This window comes from Ostrea edulis, chromosome 9 (assembly GCF_947568905.1).
Source record: "Ostrea edulis chromosome 9, xbOstEdul1.1, whole genome shotgun sequence".
In the NCBI taxonomy this organism is placed as follows: Eukaryota; Metazoa; Mollusca; class Bivalvia; order Ostreida; family Ostreidae; genus Ostrea; species Ostrea edulis.
In genome coordinates, this window is record NC_079172.1 from 14,377,076 (window position 1) to 14,397,603 (window position 20,528).

Below are 20,528 nucleotides of genomic sequence, written 5' to 3' on the forward strand. Positions count from 1 at the left end.
ATATATTCAACAACTTTGCTGATGATTTTCTGAGGATTTATAATTCTGGGTTTCTTTGAACCAAACACAAACTCACTAAAAACAGTTAGAATTCCACTGTGAGGGTCACGCCTATGTATGATTTTAACTTGTTCAGGCTTAGATTGCAAGCTATGAGCCATTTAGAGATCAATGTAGATATTACATTGCTTTGTACCATTGGAGCTAGTGAGGACTTGATACTATAATAATTCATGGTAAATATATCTAAGATTCACATTTGAATGCTAAATTTGACTCGTACAGTTCTCGTAAACTACAAACATAAGACAAAGAAGTTATAACTGGAACTTTGTAGTCGGTGTTTAAAATTTAAAACCGGATACGTAAAAGCACAAACTTTCCTTAAAGGCATAAGGTCTGTCTTTTATCTAAAAAATGACATCACAATATTTTGCAAGAAGAACTCCAAAAATCAAATTTGTAGTATTAATTATGAGTTATCTATAGCTGCAGCGCTTTGAAATTGAAGTCATTTTGACGTTTTAGCCCTTTAAATAAATTTTGTCTGGAGGACAATATATTAAACTGGTACCCCGCTGATTGGTGGCTACATATGCGAAGTCAACAGGGTACCAGTTTAGGCAAATGAGAACAGGGAATTATTTTGTCGTATCCAATGTGTTTGTAAACATTCTGAAGAACTTTTTGTGATTTTCTACTTATGATCTTAAATTTTGCCACCTTTTTGGAACGTGCAAAATTTCACCAATATCTTAGATGAACATTAGAATTTAGCTTAGATATGTAGAACAGGAATTTTTTTTCATAGATTACCTAGCCCTTGGGATTAATGATACTTTTAAAATAATACTTAAGAGACAGATAAGGTCAGTGGCCTCTTGTTTATAAGTACACATGTACATCATTTCAACAATTATGATGAATATGATTTATAAGTATATTATTTCGACAATTGATATGAATATGACAGCATTTAAAAAAACACACATTAAAAAACACAAATATATATATATATATATATATAATATATAGTCAAAAAATAAAATCCAATGCTCAAACTTTTATCTATAGCGCTTTCGCCCTGCGGGCTCGTCAGTAGATTTTTAAACAATGTAAGTTTTTATATTTTCCCATTTTACAATCCCTTATTTACTTTGTAAAATGGGAAAATATAAAAACTGCCTTCCCCGCACGAATCAAAATGTCCGCTACACGGTGTGTTTCTTATTGTAGGATCTCTGATCTGTTGTTTATATACACGAACACGGTCAGCCAATTTGGTTCCTGTTTGTCCTATATAGTTTTCTCCACATGTAGGGCACGTCATACTATAAAGTAGATTTTTAGATTTACACGTCATAGTTGAATTTACTTTGAAGTTCATTCCGTTTTTGAAAGTTATGGAGTGGCCGGTTTGTATAATTTGGCAAGTACTGCATCGTGGATCCTCGCATTTGAAGACTGCTGGTTTTTCGGGGTTTGATGTAAATTTGGCTAAAGTAAAAGAGGAAAATGAACAATTACGCAAAGCCAAGGAAAACTATTTCATAAAACTGTTTAAACCGAAACTAAACCGTTAATATTTTTACTTCATGTTATTTAACATGTATATTTTGCATAGAATGTCTCCTTTAAAGGTCATAGGAGACGATTTTCAAAAAAAAATTGTTTTGCACGAAAATGTGTTCTTCTTTAATTGCTTAACATATATAAAGAAGTCATTAAGAAAAAATCGTAAGGTAACAGGCGCTACAGACCGTCAAATGTTGCCGTGGTGTGAAGTATCAAAATAGTAAGATGACTTATCTCCCTTGCTTGATGACGTCAAAAGAGACCAGCCTGACGCAAATGTGTATTTGTTTATACTAACAACTGCGGGTTTTAGCCGTCAAAATGTTCAATGTGCTTACATTCAACTGTAATGTAGCAAGTCAGGTATTTCTATATACTTTTGTATAAATGATCCAACGCTCAGAAAGACTTGGGTGTGAAATCTACACCGAGAACACATAACTCGAAGTTGTTTGACAATCATTTTACGCGATTACAGGGGTTGATGAGGATCAGTTTCGTTATTGTATTCATTCTACTTTGGCAAAAACTAATGGGTTTATGAAATTAAATCTTCGACCAGATGCAGTTCTAACTATTTTCGACTAGGCTACAAACCAACGGCAAGCACGGCGAAGACGAGAAAATCGTACAAAACGTTGACTGTACTGTAGGCCTATATAATGACGGTAGACTACATGTACACTGTAGTACAGATATTCATAATTTAGTATAAACATGATCTGATTTGTTTAGAAATGAAATTTGACTATGAAATAGTTATATGAAGCTTTTCTGATCAGAATTTTTCTCTCTGAATACATAAGTAAATAAATTGAAGGTGAATAGGTCTAACTTTATATGTTGAAAGTTGCATTATCAGACACCCCCCCCCCCCCCCCCTCTTTTCTGTTTGAAAAAGAATGTTCAAAGCAAATGGTGGAGCATATTGAAATTACAAGTTTTTATACCAGGTGAAATAAACCAATTTTTACGATCATGCAAGAGTTGGGGGATGATTTTTTTTCTTTAAATGAAGCACTAATTTGCACGTTGGTTTCCTTATTAGGGTAAAAATTTTAAACAAAAAATAACGTTAAAGGCCGAGGATTTTGAACAACCGGTCGGTTGAATGAATCAACATGTAAGAATTAAAGCTCGATAAATTTATTTTGTATAAATGAGAACGTGAGCCATTGATAAATTAGGCAGATTATTCTTTTTTCTACGTTTTCTTGTATCCATTTGACTGCCTTCGTCGGATATCCTGTGTCCGACGATGTATGACAGCCAAACATACAGTTTCCGACGGGAGTTCCTGCATACTGTGCAGATTTTCTGGCTATGTACAACTTATGAACCGATCATCGTCCCACACCCCACGATGACTCAACATATTCCAAAATTGTTTAGAAAGTTTTATTCTGTTTGAATTAGTTTTTCTGGACTGCACACCAGAAATTCTTTGGCTACCTAAAGTTGTCTGTGTGACTCGTCCATAACGCATGGCCTACAAAAACAATCAGGACATTCGGATTTTTCGACAGTTCCTTCAATAACTGGTCCAGACGAAGAAATCGTTCTTCCTCTGGCTTCCAGTTCCAACCATTATACGCAAGAAAGAGCCCTTATAGCGGCTAATGTGATGGTAAATTATTCTTCATATAGGCCCTAATGTCGCAAATTTTATTGTAAAAGAATGTTGAAGCCATTTATATTTGTTAGATTCATCTGTTAAACTAAATAGCTGTACACGATACTTGTATAAAACTCCTATGAAAATAAATTCAAAAAACGGCGCTCACGGCGTGTGTAAAGGAAATTTCGATCTGGCTATAAAATATATCCGAGTCAGGGTGGAACTTGGGCACATAAAACCAAAGGGGGATGAGAGGGTGCCCACCTTTTTTGTCAGTCAACCTTCACACCCCCCCCCCTTGGAAAAAAAAAGATGATGCGTCGCTGTGTCTGCATGGGGTTAGAAAGCGCAAGAATAACTATCTATACATGTATTTCTCTTATTGTCATCAGAGAATGTACTCTGAAATTATCATACATTTATCATTAACCAGTCAGTATTGTTTCAACCGATTCGAAATAAATAGGATCTTGATCGATGAAAAATCGTAGATGTGGCTGGCATTTGCATTAATTATGAGTTCAAAGTGATATCCTTGTATAACAAACTATGGTTCCCCATTCAAAAACTCCTCCAGTTGCGAATAAATCGTCTATGGATGTGCCTTTGTTTTGATTCGCAAATCTGAGTGTGGTCTCTTATGACGTCACAAATTCAGGAAATCAGGAACGATAATCGGGTAACAATTTTCTATTCCGACTACCTTTGCACTTCAATTTCTTCGAGTTAATATTGTTTTTAATCTTAAAAAAGTATTTTTATGAGGAGTCTATGAAACAAAGTTGATAATTATGGAGAGAAAACGTATTGTTAAAAACCGTCTCCTATGACCTTTAATGTACAGGAATTTAGAGGCGCTTAAAACTTATAGACGGGACTGTTTAAAATATGTCTGTATTTTTAAAAGTGCCTAACATTAACAGTGTATAATGTTCTGACGTCACAATCATGACTGTATTATGTTTAACGTTGCCCACATAACGTCACGAGGATGACGTCATAATGAAACTTGTTTACATTGTTTAAAAATCTACTGACGAGCCCGCAGGGCGAAAGCGCTATAGATAAAAGTTTGAGCATTGGATTTTATTTTTTGACTTTATTCTACCCATATACCAAGAAAAAATAATTTATTATATATATATATATATATATATATATATATATATATATATATATATATGTGTGTGTGTTAAAAGAAATAGAATAAACAGAACACAATGTTAAAATTTTAACACAAGCGCTTTATTTTATAATCCTCAGGCGTCACATTTTAAAATAGTTTTCAAATATATATATATATATAAGCAAGAATGTTTCACTTTGGACGTTATACATGTGTTAACCCTTCATTAGAGTGTCCCGCGTGCAAATCGGCGCGAATAAAGTACTGACGGCAGTCTTGCAGTTTATCTATGAGAATCACCGGTTTATTCATGTTTTCTCAAAGGTAGTTAACGAAACATGTCATTTATAGAAAAATTGTTCGGAGTCTTGATCACAATAAAAAAAAAATATTAAATGAAGCCGCGGTCCACTGAACAAGTCTTAATATGATACGGCAGACGGGCAGAAATTGTGACTTTAAATTCATTTTCAGTTTGAATAGCTGTCCTTGTATTTTCTGTTTAGTCAGAATTTATCATAGATCCTCTACACATGTAACTAGCGGTGGTTAAAAGCCGGAATCACTGTATGTCATTCAAAGCTATAATACAGTCTGTGAAAGAAAGGGAATGTCAGGTATCAACAGTTTCTGAAATTAATGTATTTTATCGTCAAAGGATCTAAAGGCGTTTTGTGAATATGGAATATGGACAGGCTGACAATTAAGTGTGAATGAAGGTAAATTCCAAGAGTCGGGGGTTTATTTCTATCTATTCATTTATTTGTATTCATAGCTTGTAAGAAATTTTGTTACCAATCCAATCAATATTTACAATTTTAGCACATCCTAATATCCTCTAAAGATTTGAAATTAGGTTTTAGAAGAATGGTTGCGGATAGTCAACTCTTTTTAACTATTGAATTGTGCATCCACATTCTGATCTGCATTGGTTACACTAGTGTTTTAAGGTGGATCACTATAACAACATATTATTTAATCATTCGTTAACACATCTCATATGAAATAGTATTTCACCATCGAAAGTGATACAAACTCTTAAATACTATATATGATTTTTGTATGTGTTTTTTGGAACGAGGGTTTTTGATTCCAAATAAGAGATTGTAAAGTCAAATGTCGCTGTGATTTCATACCCTTTAGCTTGCAAATAAGAGATTTCATTGTCCAAATATCGCTGAGATGTGATGCACAATATAAATATCTAATGAAGCATGTCAAGACTCAGGAAGACGGACTAATTTTCAAAATAAACGATGTGAAGATAACGAACAGCGACCAATATCATAAATCCAATAAAGAAAACAAAATTAATAGGGTAAACATGGAGCCCTGGGCACACCAAAGGCGGGATCAGGTGCCTAGGAGGAGTCCCTGATGACCGGTCACACCAGCTGTGAACCTTATATCTTGGTCGTGTAAACGGAGTAATCCGCAGTCAAAATCAATGGCTTAACGAATGATATAGGACATGTCAGGTAGCATTTGACCTAACGACAGGTTCTATTTCCAAATACGATCATTATAACGACCATAGAATTTTTAATTGCTGACTTAAAACGAAACAGTTTAAATCCATGTAGCATCAACTTATTTGTTAATAACTTGATTTGAAAATCCACCATACACAGAACATGCTCTCACATAGCAAATCAAAACCATATGCAGGTGACAATGGAATATTACTACATGGATATGGGAAGTTGACGATGGAGAAGCTGAAGTCATCCTGTTTATCATAAAGTTGAGTTGTTAGTTGGCCGTTTACATCTATTTCAATAAAATATCCAAATATGAAGCAGATATGGAGGACTTTGTATGAAAATTTAGAATATTATTTGTTAACATTTTTAAATGTAAGACTAAATTATTCGGGAAATACGTCATTAATAAAACATAGATTAGACATATATGTATCTTAAAAAGAAATTGAAATAAAATTACCAACATTCAGAAACACTGCGATTTTTAAGAATTTAATCAAGTCTGATCAAATTGAATTGATCCCGATCGGAATTATAAAACAAACACCATTTTAATCAGAAATTACATTTCCATGTTGTATAGATAGGCGGCAATTTCATTACTTTATCATTTTTTGTTCATCAATTTTGATCGGGATCGGTTCTTTTCCCTCGGGTTTAGTTCAGATATAAAGTAAATACAGTAGTTTTGAACTTCGTGATTTCATTTCAAAATCTTTTTAAAATATATTTGTCTAATGTATCTTTTTTCCAAATGAAATATTTCGTGAAGAATTTGTAGAGTTTAAAAAATGTATGTTAACAAATAACGTGTTAATTTTAAAATTCGAACGTGTACCTGGGTCTTCATGTATACGTCACATGCTTTATTTGATGTTAATATATCAAATTACAGCAAAATTTGGATTTTAAATACTATTATTCGCAAGCCTTTTTTTTATTATTCTGGAAAAAGATTGAAGCTTGTATCATTCTTTAGAAGGTAAAATTATGCATCATATGAGCTGCTTTAAAGAGCTATTATATAAATTTTTGTTGTGTAGTGATCAACCTTAATACCCGAGAAGATATATCTAACGTCATAAATCTCAAAATAATCCTGAGGGAAAAGCTTACAAACCATTTTCTAGAAAATAACACACACTGTATATAAACCTTGGGTAAAAGTATCGTCGAATCAAAGTGGGGAAATATCGCAATTTGATTTTATAGAACACAACACAATCTGCATTATTTATCATAATAAGACTAAAGTTCATATTTCATTATAGCTAGAATAAACATATTTATGATCATATACATATATATTAAATATTGTAATAAATGTTTACATACATACGTATGTGTAATTAGACAGGGGTTTGAATTGTAAATAATTGAATTATGTATTATGTGCAAAGCATTAACTCAATGATTATCACAGCGAAAACATATTATGAAATAATAGGGCGTTACAAAACGGGGAATTAAAACTGACTCATTTGTTGGAGACACTTTCATTCGTAATCAAATGCAGATTGTACAATGTAATGTGGTTGGTCGCCACCGTGCACTATATATAGAGTGTAACAACATTCTGGGTTTTTATTATTGCTAACACTATTTCCGCCAGTGTATTATACTCACACCGCAAGAGCTCTTCCTACATGTGTTTATATGTAGCTGCAATGCACCAGGTTTGAAGACGGCAAAACGAAGATGGCGGGTCTACACTTAAAACTGGAAATAATGATTGCTTGTAAGTTGTTTTATGTCCATCCCATTTGAGAAATTTTCACTCCAAAGATTCGTAACTTTCATTTCTAATGTCGGAATCTCGGCGAAGAAACATTTATTACACATGTTAAACGCCTTGGGTTGGAGGGCGGCGTCGGTATCGAGAAGTGTACCTGGGCCTCCCGGTGTCTACCGCGAATGGTCTGAAAATAATTATGTACCCTTAAGTTTCAAACGCGAGCTAAATTTAAGTGTACTGATAAAGAAGTAGATGTATGTATAGTTATAACTTTAGTACATCTTCACCTTTAATTATACGGTTATATTGACTGTTTAAGGTTAATACCATAAACATGCTTTAGCTAACTGGGAAGTACAATATCAATAGACATCGATCCCAAAGGCTGAGGAGAATATTGTACATCGAAAGTAGCTAACGAATCGTATTGGCCTAGAGAATGTTAATGTAGTAAGTAAGTAAATCTCTTATTATAGTGACATGTGTAATACAACTTTTGTATTTCAGTAAGATACATGTAAATATAATTTTACACCCGGCCCAACATGTCACTTTGAACAATTTAACATATTAAACGATGTGTGCTCATATACAGTCATTTGGATGTATATAACTATCATAGATAATTGAATTATGTGGCTTTCCTTAAGTGTTTTTGTTAATGATTGTAATGATTGCTTTTTTCTGATTGAATAATTCAAATCATCGAAAGTCAATCTTGGCAGCCATTTTTGTATACAGTTGAACGGCAACGTGTAGTCGTAAGTGATTAGAAACGCGAGACTTTGTTTTATTATATGACTACATAATCTAAGAAACCGGCTACTAAAGATGTAGATGTAGAACTGTCTAAACTTCAATATCATGAATTATCTTTCTTTCAAGAAGTTGGAAACAGCGGTAATTATTGCTGTTCGCTTCTAACCTTGAGCGTGTCCTGAAAAAGTATCTGTAAATAAGTCGTATGAACCATCAGAACCCCTTTTCTGATGCGCCAGCTGTATATGTTTGAAACAGAGTCCTGCAGATATTTTTTACACATGAAACACAAATTGCCAAACATTGCAGAGGATCTGAGTTCGTTAAGATTAATATTTCTGATAGTGATTAGGAAACTGTTTCAGTTTAGAAACCATTATTTATGATTTATGTATAGATATCCATATACATTTATGATATGATTACATTCAATATTATCTTTGCCCTCTGCAAATCTTTTCTATACGATCCCTTATCAAATTACATTTACAAGCACGTTGCACATAAATAAAAAAAAAATGAATTATCAATTTTCATTTCTCATTATAAACTTACATAACAGAAATTGACAATATATCTTAAAGCAATATCTGAACATGGCATTACTGGTGATGTTGATATAGTTGAAAATGAGGACCTCTAATGACTTATTCCTAATACAAAGAACCTCGGTCTTTCAAATGGCGAAAGAACTTTATCTCTATAACGAATTCTGTCGAATGCCATGTCAGAGGATGGGCTAAATATGAAAAAGAAGAACGTGATACATTGTCAGGATGGATTAAAAGTATAAGAGAAATATTAAAACACCGCATTAGACACATCAAAACAAAAGTACGTACCATCTATCTTTCTGTGTTTAGTAAACCAGAAGTGAAAAAAAAATTAGATAGGTTACATGAGAAATATGTTATGATTCCAGCTGACAAAGCTTGTAACAACATTGTCTTTGTAAGGCTCAATATTACAACTGTATTTTAAACGAACTTGGCATTAAATTCATTTTTGGTAATTGTACTTATAGTCCACTGCCCTTTCAAAAGATGAATCCTTCAAAAGCATGCTTCAATTTTGGACACATTTAATATCCCAGTCAATGGATTGGATGAATATGAGTTACAGTACCTATACTGGATTCCTAAACTTCATAAAAACCCCTACGAACAAAGATACATTGCTGGATCTAATAAGTGTTCTACCAAGCCCCTATCTTTGCTCCTCACGAAAATATTAATTAACAGCTTTGAGGGAGAAATTTCAAACGTACTACGCGACTACATATGCCAGAAGTGGTTTAATTCAAATGTAAATTCTAAATATTTTCACAGAACATTTAGTAAATTTGCAATCGCAAAACTTCTCTCAAATCAACAACATCAAAACGTATAATTTTTCAACACGTTACACGAACATTTCTCACGATCAATTAAAGACTAGACTTTTTGACATTATAGATACTTGGTTCTTTTAAAATTCAAAAAATAACTTTGTTAAACACCACTCTGATTCCACGCACATATACTCTAAAGTTGAAATGAAAAATATGCTGGGGTTCCTCATTGACAATATCTTCGTAGTCTTGGTGATCAGGTCTTCCCAAAGTCTGTTGGAATTCCCATGGGCAAGAATTGTGCTCCTTTGTTAGCTGACCTGTTCTTATATTCTTATGAAACAGAATTTATTTACAAACTTGTACATGAGAAGAATAAATCTCTTGCTGTGGCCTTCAATTCGACATTTAGATATATCGACGACGCATTATTTATTAACAATTATAATAATTTTCATTCCTCATTGACAATATCTTCGTGGTCTTTGGTGATCAGGTCTTCCAACAGTCTGTTTGAAACCCCATGGGCACGAATTGTGCTCCTTTGTTAGCTGACCTTTTTCTATATTCATGTGATGCAGAATTTATTCCAAAACTTGTACTTGAGAAGAAAAAAATCTCTTGCTGTGGCCTTCAATGATATCGACGACGTTTTTTCTATTAACAATAATAACTTTCATTCATATGTTCATTTGATATATCCCCGTGAGCTCGAAATAAAAGACACCACAGAGTCGTCCTCTTCTGTTTCATACTTAGATATTTTATTGAAAGTAGACATTAACGGCAAATTGACAACTCAGCTGTATAACAAACGAGATGATTTCGGCTTCTCCGTCGTCAACTTCTCATATTTATGTAGCGATATTCCATTATCACCTACATATGGTGTTTATATCTCTCAATTGATTCGATACGCAAGAGCCTGTTCTGCGTATGGTCAGTTTTTAAATCTAGGCAATCTAATGACAAACAAGTTTATGATACGGGGGTTTCAACAGTCTCGATTGAAGTCAGCATTTCGCAAATTCTATGGTCGTTATAACGATCTAGTTCGTCAATACAACCTATCATTGGGTCAAATGCTGTTTGACGTGCCTCATATCGATTGTTAGGCCGTTCTCGGTACACTGATTTTGATTACGGATGACTCCGTTTACTTGATTAGGATATAGGGCTCACGGCGAGTGGGATCGGTCGACAGGGGATGCTTACTCCTCCTAGACACCTGCTCCCACCTCTGGTGTGGCCAGTGGTCCGTATTTGCCCAACTATCTATATTGCATTACTTATGGAAGTTATGAGAGTGGTCGCTGTTTGTTATCTTCACCTTTCATTCATATCTCGATTCGATATATCCCTGTGAACTTGAAATAAACGACAATACAGAGTCGTCCACTTCTGCTTCATACTTAGATATTTTATTGATTGTAGATATTAACGGCAAACTAACAATGCAACTTTATGACAAACAGGATGATTTAAGTGCCTCCATCGTCAACTTCTCATATTTATGTAGCAATATTTCATTATTACCTGCATATGGTGTTTATATCTCTCAACTGATTCGATACGCAATAGCATGTTCTGCGTATGGTCAGTTTTTAAATCAAGTCAGGCTACTGACAAACAAGTTGAGTGTGCAGGGGTTTCAACAGTCTCGTTTAAAGTCAGCATTTCACAAATTCTATGGTCGTTATAGAGATCTATTTTGCCAGTACAACCCATCGTTGGGTCAAATGATGTCTGACGTGTTTCATAACGATTGTTAGGCCGTTCTTGGCACACTGATTTTGACTACAGATAACCTCGTTTACCTGATGAAGATGTAGGGCTCAAGGCGGATGTGACCGATGGACAGGGGATGTTTATTCCTCCTAGGCACTTGATGCCACCCCTGTATATTTAGGGGTCCGCGTTTGCCCAACTCTCTATTCTGTATTGCTTATAGGAGTTATGAGATTGATTACTGTTCGTTATCTTCGCCTTTCATGCAGGTAATTGTAACGTCGGTATTTTACGTGTAATGTAGATGGTCTAAGTATTCAAAAAGAAAATTATCAAGTGCATTGATGTGAGCTTCGATTATAATATTTGCATGTATAATATGATGAAATTGTTATTCCAATAAATTAAAAAGTACATGTATATCAAATTACAAAAAGAAATGTACTTTATTAATATATAATACCCGAGAAAGATTCATTTTTTAGGACTCTAATGATTTACAGCGTCAAAGAAACCATATGAATTATCGCATTAATGAAAAAATGGCTATGATTACCATTGATTTTATGGAGAACACTTTTTTGAATGTACATTTCGTCACTGTTTGTTATCTCCACCTTTCACTGTAGTATTGAAAAGATGAGTTACTTTTTACAGCCATATTTTATATTTATTTCTGTCCAAGTTATGACGCTATTGATATCGAGAATTTCAGAAGCAATCTGTAACAAAACAATGGGTATCTGAAAACGAAATTGATGGGGGGGGGGGTGACTTTACAATGTCTGAAAAAGCAAGCAACATAAAAAGAAACATACACAAAGTTCTAAATCGTGGGGGAGAAAAAGGGCAAGTGTTGATCCTTTCATTCAATTTTATATTTGCACTACATTTCACTGCTATTACAGGAATAAGAAAGATGAGGGGCCAACCAGCCGACAGATGGAACTTTGCACGTAAAAAAAAACCAAAACATTTTTGGTATGTGCTAATAACAGAAAAAAGTACATTGTTGAAAAAAGTGTCCCATGTTGCTAAATCGCAGTATTCAATTGAAGGTGGTTATCCTTGTCGATGGCGTAGCTAGGTTTGAATTATTTGTAAGCTGGGGGGGTGGGTGGGGGTGGGGTGCTGCCCCTCAGAAGCTGAGGACATTTTTCGTAATATGTAATAAAAATTTAACGAAAATATTTGTAAGCACGTGCTTACAGTGTTACAATGTAGCTACGCCGCTGCTTGTTGTTCTCCAGCAGTCTGTCCCATAAAGCTGCCCTGCTAGCACATAGTTGTTGTACATCTGATATTCCCGATTTTCCGTACTTTGTTCAGCTTTGTGACGACGTTTCTTTCTGTCATTATAAGTCTACTGGTGATATCTTGATTTACTTACCATTTAAATTCTGAGACCACATCCGCTGGGTTGACAAATAATACCCGATACCTAATATTTACAGGTTTCAAATTTTGTCTGTGATGTAAGACGAAATATTACATCCTATGCATGAACAGTGGATACGCAATATATTATATCAACTATTTATCTAGGAAGTGTTTAGAGTTTTATATATATATATATATATATATATATATATATATATATATATATATTCTTCTTTGTGTGGCGCATATTATTGACATTATTGGTTACTATCTGGAATACATACCATTCGACATTTTAATAATAAGTATACAAAGCACCACAATAGTGAAAAGTGTACTATTTCTTTAAAAAAAACCATTTTCGAATTAAAAATATGCCCACCTTTAAAATATACGTACAGTAAGGAATAAATAATTCAACTATGATTTTAGAATTTCTTGCATCATAGATATGCATATCATATATTAAATGGAGGCAAAAAGGTTAATCTTGGTCCAAATTGTACCGAACGTGTTCTTACTTAGCAAATTATTCAACAGTTTATTTAGCAGTGATATTACATAGTTTGAAATGATGCATTTAATAATTTTAGTAGTCGAATCTGCACATAGAACAGAAATTTCCTAGTGTGCTCTCTCATGTAGTACGATTACCTCTTCAAGGTCAATGCAAATCATGACATAATTTTCTGAAACTTGATCTCACTCCAATACCGAACGCATGATAAAACCAATACCTGTTCTTTAAATGTCATGCAAAAGAACGTGTCATGTAGTCTCTGAAAACTTTCAAACAAGTCGGTAGAGAAAGGGTTCACACAGTAAAATATTTGTTTTATTTGCGCATATCTCAAGGAGAAACATATTGAATCTAAAACTTGAAATCTTTTTAAATTTCAGATTATACTATACAAAGAATTAACAACAGAGGTAACTCAGTTCCTGTTGTTCTTCACGCCTTGTGATTATGGCTGTGTATTACACACGACCCGATCAGGGATGGTCTTGGGTTGTACTTCTCGCGTCCTTCGGATCTCACTGCATCCACGGTTTCTTCCTGACGGCCTCCAGTTTGCTTCAACTTTCTCTACTGGACTATTACAAAGAAAGTGTGTTTAAAACTTCATTTGCACTATCAATGTTCCTGGGGTTGTATTCTACGTCAGGTAAGTTTGTTTTCAAGAGCATGTATACGCTGCACATTGAGCTGTCCCAATAAGTATATTTTCATTATTATATGCAAGATACTAATGGAATCCTATATTAGTATGACTGTGGGGTAGCGATATTCCACCAAGGGGATAGGATTCGCAGTCTAGGACGAGACTTTGCTGAGTAAGCCTCGTCCTAGAGAGCGATATATTTCCAGAGGTAGAATTTCCCTATCCCCACACAAGAAAATAATGAAGGATTATTTTCCCCACATTTTATCCACAAACATGCATAAATTCAGGAGGTGTGAGAAAATTCTTTGAATTGGATGTTGGTGTGGGCAGGGGCCTTGGTGTATCCCTTTGCACAATTTACTTTTCCCGTTATTTTTACATACAAATTCCATATGTTCTACATGCAAAGTTCGATTGATTTGCTGCCCCACCCTCTTTCAATTTTTATAGTAGCAGTGAAAGGTAGTTGATGTTTGAAAGGCGAAGATAAGGAACAGTGACCAATCTCATTACTCTTATAACCAATACAAAACAGAAGTGCTGAATTGAAGAGTACGTGCAATGAACTAAGATTGCAAATATAACGAGGAAACCTGTATTTTGTCGTCTTTTCAACTTCTCCTTATTTTGAGGCAAAAAGTCGCTAATTATATCGTCTTTTCGTCAAGCGATAAGATGACAACAAAAGGTCGATAATATATGCAGATTTTGTTTGTCGTCTTTTCGCCTACATTTTGTCGTCTTTTCGTTCTATCGTCTTTTTGTTATTTCGGGGCGAAAAGTCGCTAATTATCGTTTTGTCGTCTTTTCGCCTCGAAATAACGAAAAGACGACAAATTGTAAAATAACACCAATCAGCCACCGTAATCAGAAGACTTTCGGAGATGAGCTTAAATGTAACAACGTACATGTGTAGGTCCGGTCCCGTGTCTTGGTAAGCGTTTGAACGATAAAGACCTGCGACTTCTGAATGCCGAGTGTTTTATGACGAAACAGTCTCCACCTATATTTACGCCCACAGTTTGACACGATTACGGCTAAGATACGGACGGGGCTCGAAGGGAACACCTTAACCATAAAGCCACCGCAAAATGTTTTCATATGCAATATGATTTCTTTATTTGATGAATAGATTCTAGAAATGTTGCTTGACTTCTCGCCATAATTCTTTTACACAATCTTTTAATGAAAATGGGCAGAATATAGCTATCATTTACTGTATGTGTTTTTCAGGATTTCTAGCAAGTTTGATAGCCAACAGGTGGAGTTGTCGAGTCTCCATGATGACGGGTGGAATCATCGTGTCAATAAGCCACGTTGTGACAGCTTTCATGCCGAACATTACATTGGTTATCATCTCGCTGGGGACATTTGGCGGTAAAATGCAAAGGCAGTAGTCCACGAATGATCACTATGAATGTTAATACTGCAAAAGTATTTGTGGCTTTGTGATTTATGTTGTTGACTTCTGCAGGTATTTATACAGATTGGAATTATCGAATACTTAATTAAGGACACACAAGATAATATTCATTTGAAATATAATAGAATGATTTTGTGTGATTTTTCACAATCGGTTGTGTTCGTTCAATGTCTTGAGAACCCTTTAATTTACTGACATCAAACTTGGTATGATTAAATGTAATAGACTTTAAATAGTAAATGACCCTATCAATTTTGAGGACACTAGTTTGGGGGCCCAAGTACGAGTTCCAGAAAAATACGAAAATATCCGCTAAATATCTTAAAATTCTTTTGATTGATTAACATCAAACTTGGTTCAGTGGAACTCCCTAAGAAGTAGATGACCACAATTGACTTTGACATCACAAGGTCAAAGGTCAGTATCAAACAACTCTAGATATAAGGAAAGATTGAGAGAACCCTTTGATGAATATACTCTAAACTTAGTACACTGGTATCCCCATTGATTTTTGGCTTGCCAGGTCAAAGATTAAAGGTCAAACTACTCCACACATAAGTCCCGTGAGGATACGGGTTAGAATAGGTCCCCAGTACCCCTTGTTTGTCGTAAGAGGCGATTAAATGGGGTGGTCCCTGGGTGATACCGCAAAAACCAAGGTCCCGTGTCACAGCAGGTGTAGCAAGATAAAGATCAAAGGCCGTAATCACCGAGCATAGGCCTAAATTTTCCATCACTTCAACGGCAATAGTGATGTCTTTATATGAGTGAAAAATTCTCAAGTGGGACGTTAAACACTATACATTTATATGTACAACCAAACAAACATTAAAAATATTGACTGTTCAAATGTGATACTTTGCTTGGTAAACTTCAAACTTGGTACACTGGTATCCTCAGAGTAATACATGACCCCTTAGGATTGCAAGGTTACATGGTCAGGGGTCAAACTATCTTTACAGAAGAAAAATATGTCCGTTTAATACATTACATGAACACTTTCACTTGAAATCGCTTGGTAGATATCGAATTGGGTACTCTGAACTGAAATCCAACTATTCGCTATCATTATCATGATTGAATCCTCGCAAATGTCCGTCGAAGACGGGACGTATTATGGTGCGTCGTCCATCTGTCTTAATATTGTGACCAGGATATAGACCGAACCGTAAACTCCAGGATTTTACGACTTGGTACATTTGATCACCATGATGAGAGGAAGATACATATTGTTTTTCAAGGTCAAAGGTCATAGTATCACTACGTAGGAAAACCTTGTGGGCAAGATACAAACCGAACCGTAAGTTTCAGGATATTGCAACTTCGTGCATTCGATGACCATGATAAGCTGGAGATGCAGGTATTGTTTTCAAGGTCAAGGTCGCAGTATTACTCAGCAGGAAAACCTTGTTGGCAGTATACAGACTGAGCTATTGGTGTTAGGACTGTTAAACATGGTACACATACGCCTTATACCAAGTGTAGGATGTCTATTGCTTCTTAAGGTCAATGCCGTAGTAGCAGGATACTGACCGAACCGTTGGGGCTAGGACCATCAAACTTGACACATACACATTATGTCAAGTAAAAATATCCCATAGAGAGTACATGATTTGCCTGTTGTTACGATGCAAAGAAAGTTACTGGAAGCCAAGTTCTACAAATCATGATGGAAGAAAAATACCCTATATTAGCTGTTCACGGGCGTATTATGTACCGTTGGCGGTACTCTTGTTTAGTATTGTCACACAAAGGGTATATATCTTTCTAAAACATTTCTTGGTCTATATCATTTTCTTCATATTCTGATGCTGTTATATTAACTGCAAATTATGGTTATTCACAGTTAATTTTTTTTAATTTTGAGAATTTCAAATCAATACATCAAGAAAATTGTTTGTCCCGTCTTTCCTTCAGCAAAAAAAAACACTCTTGCTTATGAATTAATGCATTTTTTAAAATACATGTTTCTATAGAGTAGTATAGAAGCAATTTGCCGAAAACCAGAGGAACAACCTAAAACCAGAGGAATAACCTAAAACCAGAAAAATAACCTAAAACCAGGAAAAAAACCCAGTATGGATCAATCACTAACTGCAATATGGTCTTGTGTACAAACTAAATAAAAGTTTCAACGTTAATAATTGAACGTACATAGGTACAGTAATTATGGGTAGTTATAATATATCAAAATGGTATAAGTTTCTTTTACTCTGGGTGTCTTTTCGTTTGTGATAATTATGGTAGATTCCCTGCCTGAACTTGTATTATATACGCTTTCAAGCTATAATCATATAATCTGAGGAAATTCCAGTTTATGAAAGAGACAGTAGTATTTTTCTCAAATGTTTTATCCATGTCATTTACAAGCAGAACATGCTGAAGTATGTAGTGTATATCATTCCATGTATGAATTGAAGATGATTTCGTTTTTCCTAAACACTTGACAACTTGCTAAATTCGACATTTTTTTAAAGGAATTGGGATGGGAATATGCTACACATCATCTATTGTTGTTATTGGATACAACTTTGAGAAGAAAAGAAACTTTGCAAGTGGATTAGCTGTAGCAGGGATAGGTATTGGAGGATTTGCTTTCGCGCCATTAATGCAAACAGCTAGTGACTATTTCGGTTTTCATGGACTATGGCTGATGTGCGCAGGCCTGACTTTACAATATTGCGTGTTTGGTAGTTTGTTTTATCCATCAAAACTGGAAATTGATCGAAAGATAGAATTGAAAGTTATAAAAGTGCCACCATGTGATAATCATATCAAGAAGAGGGTAACATATCCAATGCTTAGAGAAATATGCAGTGTTTTTACACAAAAACCGCTTATCTATGTAAATATATCCATGTTTCTTTGTAATTCTGGAATATTTCTTATATACCTCCACTTTGGAAGTTATGTGACTTCAGTTGGATTCAGTAAGTTAGACGCCGCCTTTCTTCTTTCCATTTTTGGAATCTGCAGTTGTGTTTTTCGCGTTCTACTCGGGTTGGCCTCCAATGCCAGTAATATCGACGAATTTGTCATGTTTGGAGGAACTTTCACGCTAACTGGATTATCTTCGATGATATTTCCGTTGTATGGTCAAACTTACAGTGGTCAGGTGTTTTATATGGTGACCCTAGGCATGTACTGTGCCGGCTGTTATGTCCTTCTGAACTCCATCATCGTTATTCTAGCTGGGATTAAAAATCTAGCGACTGTGTTTGGCTTTATCCTGCTGTTCACCGGTTTTGGCACTTTTATTGGACCTTTGCTAGGAGGTAGATATTCATGAATTTGTTGACATTTAAAAAAACTGAAATGGTTTTAAAGACAATTTTGAAAGTAATTTCCATTATATGCTTCTTCTTTTTTTTCATTTCCACATGCTAGCTGCCATCGTTGACCTCGGAGGAACGTACGGTTTATCGATTGCTATAGCAGGTGAATATTCTTCCTTGTTTCTATTCGTATTCAAATATAAACGGTTTGATATTATGGGATGTGTTGAAATCTTTCCTTTACTTTTGATATGGTGCCTTAATGTCTTTTTACAGGTGCAGTTATTGTAGTTGGTTCCCTCTTTGCTTGGGCATCAGGAGCTGGCGACCGACGTGGTATAAAAGACTCACCAGAGGCGATTGTTTATCAGGATAGCGAGAGTACTTCTTTTATAGGAGAAATTCAGGAACATGTATTTCAAAATAACGATCAACACGTTGGAGAAAACGGAAAGATTGTGTGACAGCAGGAATGCTGATTTTCTTAAATGCTATACATGCTGATTTTTAATGCTGACGATGCTTACTGATTTGAATGTCCTATCGTGTTACAATGCCGGGTTTGCTATCTCAAAAGAAACAAATCTGGGTCAATGCTAACTAATATCGCCATTACCCTTTTTAATGTCTAAATAAATAAACCATAAGGCATTGTTTCATTTAAAAACATTTTTCCTTATCATTCTATATTCTCAAAATTCCCTCCAATATTGGAGAAACAAAGACGTTTGTAAATTCCGTTTTGATCGATTGGTTGTTTTGGGGTTTAGTGCCGTTTGGACAATATTTCAGCAATGTTACGTTGGATAACTAAATGGAATATGATCGGTTCTGGGGGTTTTTGCGTTTCACTGACGGCTCCTAGTGAGCCTAGTCTTTTTCGAAATCCAGAGAAACAATACTTTACGTGCCAAGAAGGTTGTCTAATAACGCCCCGAGAGACATAAAAAGTAAACATGTAAGCAGTTGTATTATAACAGTATGACTATTTCTTTGTACAGATTGCATTCTTGTAAATATTGTATACTAATAGCATGGCTAGTATGTGAGTACATGTACATAGTAAAAGGATAAATTGAACATATATTCTATTGACATTAAAACATCAAACGCATTAGGCACAAATTCACAATATTAGATAGCCTTCTCCCAAAACGGATGTGACGCATAGCTAATAGACAGTTACAATATATACATTCAGGCTGAGGTTCTCTGTTAAGTTGGTAAGAATGTGTCAATTTGGAATGGCCGATGCATATTCTTGCAACTTGATAACACTTCGTCCTGGCGTTTCAGTACGAAGTTGCACGGTTTGGCTATTTCGTTTTGAATAAAATAAAGTTTATTTGTGTCACAAAAGTCCAAATAGATTTGTTAAAACAAGTTTACATATAGTTTTGGTCAGTTGAGACTTGCGGATGGGCGTTAACTTGGTTATATTATAGTAAATACATGTGTATGTGTTTTTGTGTCATTACATGAAAAATGTTAATATACTGTACAGTGATTTAATCCATAAATCCTATAAAAATCGAAGAGAGTGCAAACATGCATCTCTGGAAAAACAATAAGTTGAATTGGGTGCCTTAAAGGATTCACGACGGGTGTGACTGGTCAACAGGGGATGCTTACACCTATGCACCTGCTCCCACCTCTGATATGTCCAGGGGTCCGTGTTTTCCGTACTCTGAATTTTGTATTCTGTATAGGAATTATATGAGATTGATTGTTGTTCGTTATTTTGACCTTTTCATCTGTATCCATATATAGTATATATGTATCTTACTAAGTGAATTGACAAAATGTAAATTAATCTTTATATGGTGTTTTGGCTTGCATGCAGGTAAAATAATCTTAGACATTTCTAGCAACTTTACACAAAAAGAAGATTGGATCACCAAAAATATATACTTATGCATGAATAAATAT

At 34.9% G+C, this 20,528-nt stretch overlaps 1 protein-coding gene across 2 annotated transcripts; it reads left to right on the top strand.

Annotated features, from left to right (window-relative positions):
- Nucleotides 1-4,880: 4,880 nt before the first annotated feature.
- On the top strand, nt 4,881-20,171 carry LOC125658414 (monocarboxylate transporter 13-like). Of its 2 annotated transcripts, none has more exons than XM_056148623.1 (6): nt 4,881-5,038; nt 13,636-13,901; nt 15,135-15,278; nt 17,802-18,599; nt 18,712-18,762; nt 18,876-20,171. In XM_056148623.1, the coding sequence occupies exons 2-6, from the start codon at nt 13,703-13,705 to the stop codon at nt 19,061-19,063; spliced, it is 1,380 nt and encodes a 459-aa protein (XP_056004598.1). In that variant the 5' UTR covers nt 4,881-5,038; nt 13,636-13,702; the 3' UTR covers nt 19,064-20,171. The 2 variants fall into 2 exon arrangements, with proteins under 2 accessions (XP_056004598.1, XP_048745634.2); XM_048889677.2 differs by lacking the exon at nt 4,881-5,038 and adding an exon at nt 7,398-7,541.
- Nucleotides 20,172-20,528: the final 357 nt, after the last annotated feature.

Excerpts from the sequence above, each read along its gene's own strand:
- LOC125658414 (XM_056148623.1), top strand. The coding sequence starts at position 13,703 with ATGGCTGTGTATTACACACGACCCGATCAGGGATGGTCTTGGGTTGTA. Across the intron at positions 13,902-15,134 it reads GGGGTTGTATTCTACGTCAG|GATTTCTAGCAAGTTTGATA; the intron begins GTAAGTTTGTTT and ends TGTGTTTTTCAG. Across the intron at positions 15,279-17,801 it reads CTCGCTGGGGACATTTGGCG|GAATTGGGATGGGAATATGC; the intron begins GTAAAATGCAAA and ends ATTTTTTTAAAG.